Source organism: Austrofundulus limnaeus, unplaced genomic scaffold (assembly GCF_001266775.1).
Source record: "Austrofundulus limnaeus strain Quisiro unplaced genomic scaffold, Austrofundulus_limnaeus-1.0 Scaffold4, whole genome shotgun sequence".
NCBI classification, from domain to species: Eukaryota; Metazoa; Chordata; class Actinopteri; order Cyprinodontiformes; family Rivulidae; genus Austrofundulus; species Austrofundulus limnaeus.
Window position 1 is genome coordinate 5,124,039 of NW_013952406.1, and position 10,799 is coordinate 5,134,837.

Here is a 10,799-nt window from a genome sequence, read left to right on the forward strand (position 1 = left end):
CTGCTGATCTGCTGGGATTTTCACACACAACCATCTCTAGGGTTTACAGAGAATGGTCCGCAAAAGAAAAAACTTTTGATCAGCTGAAAAAATCATGTTTGAGCGTAAATGCAGTTTTCAGAAAATTCCCTGCTCAAAAGTTCTTGTCTCTTGCACTGATTTCTTCTTTTAACATTGTGAAGCTCTACTTAGAACCTTCTTAAGATCCAATAGTGTAAAATGCAAATTCTTGCACTTTTTTGACTGGTCTTAAGATTTTGATCAGGAGTGTATCTCTGCGAATGTGTTAATAATTCATATTTTTACAAAAGAAATAGACAAATGTCTAGAAAATTTATATGTCAATGATATTTTTAAAAAGTCTTATATAATTTAGTATGAACTGCTTATTTTTGGGGGTCTTAATAAACTCATTATTGCATAATTTAGAATACAGAATCAGAATAATGTATTACTTTTAGTAAGCTTTGGAGAAGGTGGGACTAAATAAGTTTTTACTTCACTCCATTCATTTTAAAGTATGTCTAAATTTGTTATTTTATGTTTTTTTACTGTTTGTAATAAACTTGAACTAACAAACTAGTCAGAGGTAAGACATTTTAAAGTGGATTCAAGCAGTTAGGATAAAACCACAAACCAAATAACAACTTGTTTACATGCAAAACATCTTATTTACTGTTATTTAGGCCATCCACCTGTTAGCTTATGCAGAAAACGCAAAATTTTCTGTCCTCTGACAATAGAAAACTGCATGACACAATGTGTATGAAGTTGCATCATGTAGGAAAAGGCTTAAACAAGACACTCTCRTATTGCAGGATTTCCCTGGATGGCAGTGAAAGGGTTTTATCTGAGAACTTATCTTAGAAACTTTGACCTTTTGTAACATCAAGGGCCAAAGTCCTTTAGTAAAAAAAATGTACTTAATTGTGCAATTCCTTTGCTGATCACAAGATGGTGGTATATGCTAACAAACCGATTTCATGATTTAATTTTTTTCAAAAGATTTGAATAAATGTATAACTAATACAAATAGTTATAGTAGGTTTTTAGGTTTATAATTTCCAAAAAATTAAAGGTAATGCCACCATTACTACAGCTACTGCTGCAGGTTTTATTATTAAAACAACAATAATGTTTTATACAGTCTTGACAAATAAATGAACTAGAACATATTAAATATACCAGGACAGGAAACATCACGTGGAAGCTAAGATTTATTTGGAAAATATAATCCGAACAGTGTTTCAGGAGCTGCTGGGGTCAACAGCTCACAAATCAAATAAGCACTGCCCCCATCAGCAACAAGCACGTGCGCGCGTGCACGCTCGCCTTTTTTTTTTWTTTWTTTTTTTTTTTTTTTAAGAATTAAGCAGACTTAATTCCTCTGACCCAGGGCTGTACTCAAATAGTCTTAATCAGTGGTGGGTGTTATGTCACGACTTTTTCCCCCCTCGGTGTAAACATGTGACTGAGCTGGGAGCTTACACATGGCTGCAGTGCGTTCATGATCCGCTTTAGTTTGTTTTGTGTTTTTGTTTTGTTTTTTGTTTTTTGTTTTTTTAAGTCCGCCCGGTGATCGGTAGCCCCCTCCGCAGCGACCACCCGGAGCAGAGGATCGCCGGAAAACRCAGCTCCCTAACCCGGACAGATCATGGCGAGCAGCGGGCAGAAAGTTGTGCTGATCACCGGCTGCTCCTCGGGCATCGGTTTACGAATTGCAGTCACGTTGGCCAGAGACGAAAAGCAGCGTTATCATGGTAAATGTGTTTTATTCTTTAATCTGCAGCTGAGTGTCGCCTGATCAGACGACGTGTTTACTTTCCCTGCAGCTCTCTGCTTCTCGCACCCCCACATCAGGTCTGAGCTTCATGTGAGACTTTATGAGAACTTTAACTAAACTCTGAATCATGTTGTTTTGTCAGWCTTGAAATCCACTCTCCCTCTAAGTTTCACTCATTGCCATCTAAAAGAAGTGCTTTCAGGGCAGGCCTCTGCAAGGATGCAGCTTTCCAGGCAGGATTCAGAGAAAAGGAGTCTTGTCAGTTCTCTTTCAAGTGACTTCTCCAGCACAAAGCTCCCTTTTATTGCTGTRAACTGTAGAGGGCCTGCTCCAGTTTAGTGCCGTGTCTAATGGGCCTATAGTCCCCTCAGTGGAGCGAGTGTGAAAAGGGGGACAAAGTTTGAGACCTGTACAAGCATGGGTTCACTCTAAAGCAGGGGTTTTGTTTGAAGTCTTCATTGGGACACAGGGGAGCAGTGGAGTCCCACTTTGACATTGTGGCTGTGTTTCCTCCCTGCTTCTCTGACATCATTAATGTCAGGTTCGAAATCTGAAGTGAACTCCAAATCTGTTTTTATTTTTGCTTCATAGAGCCTTACACTGTTATGTGAGACCACCTTAGCAACCCCAGTCCCGTTGGTGGGAGTTTTCCCTCAATCTTTCTTGATTTTGTTCTTAGCTGAGAATAATTTGGATGTGCGTCAATGAGCCGTTGAAAGTACTCATTGCGATGTCATAAAGACTGGTATAAAAAAAGCAAACAGGCATATAAATGGTTAATGTGTCCTTGAATTCAAAATTTGTATAAAAAAGTTGTAAACAACTTCTCAATACCACATTTGTTTGCCTACGAAAACAGCCAAAAGGATCGATAATACATAAACAAAGACGTCCATGGTACCAAGTACAACAATTTTGATGTTTTAGTACCTAATTACAGTATGCTCATATCTGTTGACTAAAGCAGAGGTTCTCAAACTGKGGTCCCAGGACCGCCAGGGGTCCATGAGCCGTAGCTTGGGTGTCTCAAAAAATGATAATAAACTGATAATTTTGTTTTTCGTAAAAAGAAAGTACATAAATGCATGTGCACCAGTAAAACGAACATCTTCAACCAAAACTAAAAATATTTCCATGGCATTTAGGCGTTAAAATGGCAGCAAATCATTTTTAAACCTGGACTAAAGTATGCAGATGAAATTTCTTTGTTTACATTGGGTGCGTACCTGCATTTCAAAACTGCATATCAATACATCTGGAAAACTACTGGAGTAAGCTTTTATAGAATGCACTATTTACTATAGCTTAGGTTAAACTTTTTATGTTTGCTTTGATAGTTTATACAGTGAGTAGCTTTAACTAGAGCTAGTCCTGTTAATAAAGTCCTTAATTCACAGCCACTAGCATAGTTTTCTTTAGAGACTTTGGTGCAACGTTTGGTTCAGTATTTCTTTTTTGCTCTTTGGATCACTGGGATCTGATGAAATTTATTACCATGAAAATTGATGAGCAAAACAAAAGCAGTTCACAGCTCCCTCCCTCCCTCCCTCCCAGGACTGGCGGAGCAGATTCTGTTCCTCGCTGTGAGCTGCTTTCAACAAGGCCACATCTGAGAAAAAGCGCTGAGCTGCTCTGTTCCTTAGGAAATCCAGCAGAGATTAAATATTGCGTTGAGCAACATTTTAGTCGCATGCACAGGACTCTTAAGAAAGCTCCCAAGCATTGTTGTGTTTTTGTAGAAACGCGGTTCATTCAAGAGTTTTTGAGCTGCCCAGAAGTGTTTCTTCCTCCAGGAGCCAGAAGAACAATGGAGCTCTTGTTTACCTCTTCATCAACACATAAATATTTTTGTTACTTGATTGAATCGAAATAAAATATCACAAAGTGTTACCAGTACATAAACTAAATGTAAAAAACTTTTAAACGGCAACAAATCCAATTTTCACCCGTTTTCAAAAACTGTTTTAGCTTCGACAACATGCTGTATACCGTTTTATTAAGCTGGAGTTAAGTAAGTAGGTTAATCCTTTCTAATCCAAGTTATCCGACTGTGCTTATGTTCTCACAAGAATCAGGTGAGATTTTGCCTTCAGCTGCCAAAAACAACAGGTAGATTCAGATATATGCGGGATAAAGAGGTTGTTTACTCCTGCTTATCGCCGTTGTGCAACTGTGCCTATCTTTCCGTGTGTTAGATAACGTCAGTCAGCACAGTGTAGGCCAAACACACAACGTGGAAGAAGCCAGTGGCGGCTGTGCTGATAGCTGCTGGTGATGACAGCTTTCTGTGTTGTGTGTAGGTTAATGTTGCCCAGTGTTTAAAGTTCAGAGTGAATCAGTTCTGCGTCTTGGAACAGGCGCTGCCTCCGACAGGAACTTTGGCCCCGACTCTTTCACTTTTGTCCCAGTTCATGTGTGTGTGCGTTCGTGCTCGTGTATTCAGTTAAAGTTTCATCTGTCGGTTGTTGCGCAATTCTGTGTCAATTAGCCAATGAGTCACAGTGGTTTTAGAGATAGAAATAAATGATTAGTGTGTGTGTGTGTGTGTGTGTGTGTGTAGTTCTCTATAATAAAAGATGTAGAAACATCCCCACCACCAAATAAACACTAGTTTATGTTTGTAGGAACTGAGGATATGTGTTATCTCGGTGTGCATCAGTGAGGAGAACTCGCTCATCTCACTAAAAGACACATCCTGAAGAACTGAAGGSTTTCTTTCTGCGTTCCGAGTTCCAACAAAGCTCAGTCCACTTTACCCCACCTCGGTAGTTACATTAACTAAAATTAAACAGAGACTGCAGAGTTACACAAGTCTTGCAAGGGTCAGAACCAGAACAGTTTGAGGCCAAACAATGTTGGTTTGGGCTTGCATTCACCACGCTGGAATTATTTGGGGGAAATGCAACAGTTAAAGAGTGTGCAAAATCCACATTTCTAGCTGTTAAATACATTTTGTTGTGTACTTGGACTCTCTAGGAGTGCATAACAGCGTCATCATTCTCCTCTGGCTCTGGCTCTGACATGTACGGTTGGATGGACAAGTCTGCCCTTGTTGACATTTTCGATTAAGTTGAATGTATAAGTAAGTCAGTCAGTCAGTCAGTCAGTCAGTCAGTCAGTCAGTCAGTCAGTCAGTCAGTCAGTCAGTCAGTGTCCGTGCTACTATATAGTCTAAAACCCCTCTACTAAGCTACAATAGATCGTTCTGGAAGCTGGAGGGGGTGGGCTGTGAAGCAAATCGTTTTGGATTTAAAGAGACAGCCTCAAAATGAGTTGATCTGAGACACACTTTAGAAAAGAGGTGAAAGAGAGGGGCTTGTGGAGTTACAATAAGGAGGAATTCAGACAAAAGCATGGTTTTTTTTTTGTTTTGTTTCTTGATTTTTGTTGTTTGAAATTTATTTTGGAAAAAAAGGGCAGATATTATAAGATATTTTTTCTTCTTTCTGCCTCCTTTCATTTCAAGTGTGATTTTTTTCTCTTTGTTGTGTATAAAAATTTCATTTTTATTTTTAAATGAAATGAATAAATGAATTTAAAAAAGTTCCACTTTATATCAACCCCAACTGAATGATTTAAATGTGAAAAGGAAAGGAGTGAAAAGCAGGATATGTCTACTTTAAACTGTACACATTCGTGTTTTCTAGAAACAAACTGGAATCATTTGGAGGATTTCAGATGTCTGCTTATTTATCCACCTTGTTCCTGTACTCGTTTGTGTCTGTCACAATCAGTCATTGCCACCATGCGGGACCTGAAGAAGAAGGACAAGCTCGAGGAGGCGGCTGGAGATGCATACGGGAAGACGATGACGTTGCTGCCATTAGACGTGTGCAGCGACGAGTCCGTCAAGCAGTGCATTAACAGCATTAAGGACCGCCATGTTGATATCCTGAGTGAGTTTTAAACGCTTTGAACTTTAAACACTTTGGGTTTTTTCTCTTCCTGGTGCAGATTGTATTCATCATAAACCGTGTTATATCTTTATTTGGGAGACTTACTTTTTGAGGCATGTTAAGAAACATTTTTTTACTGTTAGAATAGAACAAAAATCCTAACACGAGGGTTTGGAGACAACGGTTGAACTTGCTGTGGTTTTGCAGTTGAGTGGGTGGAAGGAGGGGATTGGGAGTCTTGAAATTCCAGTGGGCAGACAGATTCTGTACTCAAAGAGAAATGGCCATCACAGACCATCTTGAGTGAGGTATACCTGACACTAGACACGACACTTATTGCATCCATAAAAGTGTCTTTGTCGGAACCACCTTCTTTCCAGCTTAAACAAAGCAGAGCTTGGCTCTGTCCGGAGCTCAGAAATCCCAAAGGTCAGCAGTAACTTGAGTGGGATTTTGTGTTGCGGAATGTTTTAGATTAATAACTTTTGAACAAGTGCCTCTTTTCAGTTCATGTTAAAACTTGTATTCTGGATAAAGCATCTATTTATAACATGATTCCATCCAGCTTTACACCCCCTTCACATAATTACTCGAAACCCAGAGGCCCCCTCAGCATGGACTTGTGTTACATCACACCTCCTTGAAACTGTTTTATACTGACATCTGGTGGTAGTAAAAAAGCAATAATGTCTATTGATCATTCTCGCGGATCTGAGTAAACAAACTAAAAAGCCTTAAAAATTTAGACTATTGGAGCGTTTGGTTGCTGTTGCAGGGTACCCTCTGATTTGGTGTGCTTCCTGTCAGTCAACAATGCAGGTGTGGGTTTGCTGGGACCAGTGGAAAGCATCAGCATTGAAGAAATGAAACGGGTTTTTGACACCAACTTCTTTGGCGTGGTTCGAATGATCAAAGAAGTGATGCCAGACATGAAGAAGAGGCGTTCAGGGCACATCGTGGTCATGAGCAGTGTCATGGGTCTCCAAGGTATGAGCTCATTTAAAATATATCCATACCAAAACCTCAGAGTCAAATAGGATCCAAACAACTGATGAGATTCAATTCGGATTGTAAAAATACATTATTTAAAATATTATTTGCAGTAAAAACAAAATAAAACAAATGTATTTGATTCAGACAATAAAATATATAGTTGAGTACACCCCTTCATTAATGTGAATATTGCTATTTTTTTTTTGGTTTAAATTTGCTTTATTTTCACAAAAACATCAGACAATGACAACATTTTTAAATTCTTAGCTTTATTTATCACCTTCCTGGGTATACCTTGCATTTCCAATACATGCCTGTGGAATGTCTTAGGTCAAATAGCAAACACGTGAAAAGAATTTTAGTATTTACTTTTGACGAACTCTGTGGTTAGGGTTTAACAGAGCAAGTTAAAAAGTTTTTACACTAATGTTTATGTGTCTAAAACCTTTTGTTCAGAGTAGTTGTGACCTTTATGAGTGAAGATCTTCTTATTGATAAGTTTGGGTATTTGAATGCTATAAATGTTAATGTTAGAATGCAATGGTATACTTTAACTTCATTGTGTTTTGTTCTTGCATCAGGAGTGGTGTTTAATGATGTTTACACAGCCTCTAAGTTTGCAATGGAAGGGTTCTGTGAGAGCATGGCTGTGCAGCTGATGAAGTTCAATGTCCGGTAGATTAACCTCTTTTTTAATGTCCTATTTTCACATGTCTTACTTTTTTTTTTTTTTTTTGATAGTACATGCTTCCTCTCAAATCCTTCTGTGTCTGCCTTGCCTCAAGGTTGTCCATGATTGAACCCGGCCCTGTGCACACCGAGTTCGAGATGAAGATGATGGAGGATGTGTCCAAGATGGATTTTCCAGGGGTCGATGCAGACACAGTTCGATATTTTAAAGATGTTTACCTGCCGTCATCCACAGATATATTTGAAGCCATGGGTCAGACACCAGAGGACATAGCTAAAGTAAGGAAATGACTTATCTACCTCACTTTATGGCTGAACCTGCAAGAATTGATGTGTTTTTGTTTTCAAAGGCTGAAAAGTTTATGGAATCACCCAAAACTTTTTTGTTTCTTTTTTTTTATCCAGTGCACTAAGATGGTAATTGAATCAGACAGCCCTCGCTTTAGGAACCTGACCAACAGCCTCTACACACCGATTGTGGCCTTAAAATATGCGGATGAGACWGGTGGCCTGTCTGTGAACACCTTTTACAACCTGCTGTTCAATTTCGGCCCTCTCATGCACATCACCATGAGCATCCTCAAGTGCCTGACGTGTAGCTGCCTGCGCAGACGCACCATCTCTCCTAACTGAACACAGTGTTGAATCCTTCATTTCCTCATTGTCTTCCTTTGAGGCTCTGGTCTGAGCAGGTAGCCCAGAATCAGTAGCTTGGAAAGAAGAGGGCTCCTTTTTTTTTTTTTTTTTTTTTGTTCAAAGACAACCATGATAAGCTTTGCCAGACAGCATGCACAATTGCACATTTTCCACAGAGATAATAAATGCAGGGTGCTCTAATGTACTGACAAAGAAGCATAGACCAGAACGCAGCAATATAAAAACATTACATTGAATTATTGCATTGATATTTAATGAAAAGAATGCCACAGTTGGGTTATTTTTTTCATTATCTAAAACCTAATGTTCTGTCAGTGCACAGACAGGACATGAGTCAGAAATCTCATGGACGGATATTAAAGCACAAAAAAACTGAGCTCAGTTATCATGTGAAACAAAGAAATTATTGAAAATATAGGAATAAGAAAAATATGACTTCTAGCCTAAATAACTACACTCAGGCTTATCAAAGTTGACATATATTATAGAGTCAGAATATATTAAACTGTATTATATTGTACTGTATTGTGTCCCTAATTTTACGTTTGTGTTGACGTAGTGTTCTCATGGTCATAACTGCTGTTCAATCAGGTTTTTAATCTTTTCATATGTTGGATATGTTTTGATTTTTAAAAATTCAAGACGATGTGCGGTCAGACATTTTTAATTTGGGATTTTGATTTAAAAATAAACAATGTTCTGACTAACCACTGACAGTTTTTTTTATAATATTAAATCAAGTCACAATTCTGACTTACTCTAAAATGTTTTTTATAAAGGTTATCTAAAGGTTTTTTGAACTGTGTGTGAAGCACCTTTGATGCCAAGAGGGGGCAGTATTTTACTGGGTTCTCTCATGACTCGGCCCATTGATTTTAAAGACAAACTGTTTTCAGTGCAGACATTTTGGCACATTCCAGCACTGGAGGGGAAACAACCAATTTATCTGATTCCACGTTTCAGGGTGTGGTACTCAGAGTCGCTGCTGGGACACCCAGTCACACTAAAACCTACTGTAAATAAAATTTATTTCACTTGTGTAAAAAGTTGAAGTTTCTCCTGACTTGTAGCTGTGTGGCTCTGCCTGTGAGTTGTGTCTTTGTCTGGGATAAACAGGTGCAAACTTTAGGTTGTGTTGCAGCCATCACCTATTCATAGACAGATTAGATTTATTTGCCCATTTCCTTACAGCTCTTTACAAATAAAAGCTCAACAACGATTCATACTGAGCATTTTGAATGGTTAATAATGAAGATAAACATTAATTATAGCAGCAGATGTTGGCAACAATAATTCCTCAATAGACATGGGCATTTGGTAACATATTTGCATGCAAAACATATGAGGCCACCATCACAGCACATACTAGTTTTTGCATATGCATTTTGAGTGTGCCTGCCTGTGCACATGTGCACACATTAGCATGTGTTTGCATGCATGTGAATGTGTTTGTGTGTGCTTGTGTTGTATGAGCATGCCTATGGGCCAAAAAAGTGATCTGTTGATGGATATAAAGAGGTCATGGCCTAAACCCCCCTCACCCAAACCCCTCCCTTGAACCCCCAACCCTCACACATACACACACACGCGCTTTGTGCCGTGTGAGAGAATGTGACCTGGTTCCCATCCCTGAGGAGGGGCGAAAACTAATGACAACCTCAGACACGTTGCGCAGCCCCGAGACTCCCTCTCCAGCTGGCCCCCTTAACCCATCGGGCCTGGACCCCCTGGTCCTGGTCCACTCTGTGAGGGGCCTGTGGTCTGGCTTGTGTAGCCTAGTTTTTCATACATGTTTTACTCCCAATCTGTGCCATATATGCACTTCTACACTCAATCCAGTTCCACTCATCCAGTCAGAAAACATAGGGCTCGTCATGCAATTGGTTATAAACTTGTAGCTTCTAAGCTGCGTAAAACAATTTCAGTTCTGTGTATGTGTCTTCATCAGAGGCGACAGCTCCACACAATGGAACAAAGACACTGTCAGTCACAATCAAACGGGTGTGTGCGTGTTGGTGGGGAAGGGGACGAAGGTGTCCGAGGAGGATGGGGGAGGAGTCTGTATGTCCTGAATGTTCAGAAGGATGCCCAATGTGGGACACTGCAGGCTACTGGCAGAGGGTGGGCAGAAGGTTTTGGGCAACAAGGGGTGGGATGTTTTGCACTTGGAAAAAAAAGAGAGAGAATTGGGGTGCCATGAACAGAATGAAGGACCTATTTACTAACTGAATGAATGCAAGAGTTACAGCAAAGTTTCGTCAAACAAGAGGTCTCATCCAACCATTGTTTTGTACCTTTGTTTCACAATCAAACCCTAATTGCAGCATAATGAGAGTACTGTAATGTAGTTAGGTCTTGTCACAAATTCTAAGCCAATTATGATACCCTGGGTTTGTCTGCACGCAACCTCAATAAGATAACAAAAAGCCACTGTCATTCTTAATATAAAATGTGTAACTAGGTAGAAAAAATTGTTATTTTTGGTTTATTAGTGACACACCTAGATTCTCTGGTGTCAGGTTATTTAAATTATTTTTTTTACTGTCAGGCTAAAAATGAATAAGAACTAAATTGTGGGACAGATGAAAAGAGTGTGAAACTGAAGGCACAATAAAGCAAGCAATAAAAGAAAAAAAGCTGTTGGATGCTACTGGGTGGATCGGGTGTCTAGACAGCAGTGCTTCAGGCTTAATTAGTGACACAAAATAATAACAGAAGTGCAGTRGAACATTATTCAGGAGCAGAACTGTTTCTCAAAGAAACCACAACACTAATGAGAG

The 10,799-nt window shown here is 39.4% G+C and overlaps 1 protein-coding gene across 2 annotated transcripts; it reads left to right on the plus strand.

The window, feature by feature from the left end:
• Positions 1-1,331: 1,331 nt before the first annotated feature.
• rdh8a (retinol dehydrogenase 8a) lies at positions 1,332-9,068 on the plus strand. 2 transcript variants are annotated; one of them, XM_014024610.1, is made up of 6 exons: positions 1,332-1,760; positions 5,518-5,679; positions 6,487-6,666; positions 7,254-7,347; positions 7,458-7,641; positions 7,768-9,068. In XM_014024610.1, the coding sequence occupies exons 1-6, from the start codon at positions 1,655-1,657 to the stop codon at positions 7,993-7,995; spliced, it is 954 nt and encodes a 317-aa protein (XP_013880064.1). In that variant the 5' UTR covers positions 1,332-1,654; the 3' UTR covers positions 7,996-9,068. The 2 variants fall into 2 exon arrangements, with proteins under 2 accessions (XP_013880064.1, XP_013880057.1); XM_014024603.1 differs by lacking the exon at positions 1,332-1,760 and having other exon boundaries at positions 5,341-5,679.
• Positions 9,069-10,799: the final 1,731 nt, after the last annotated feature.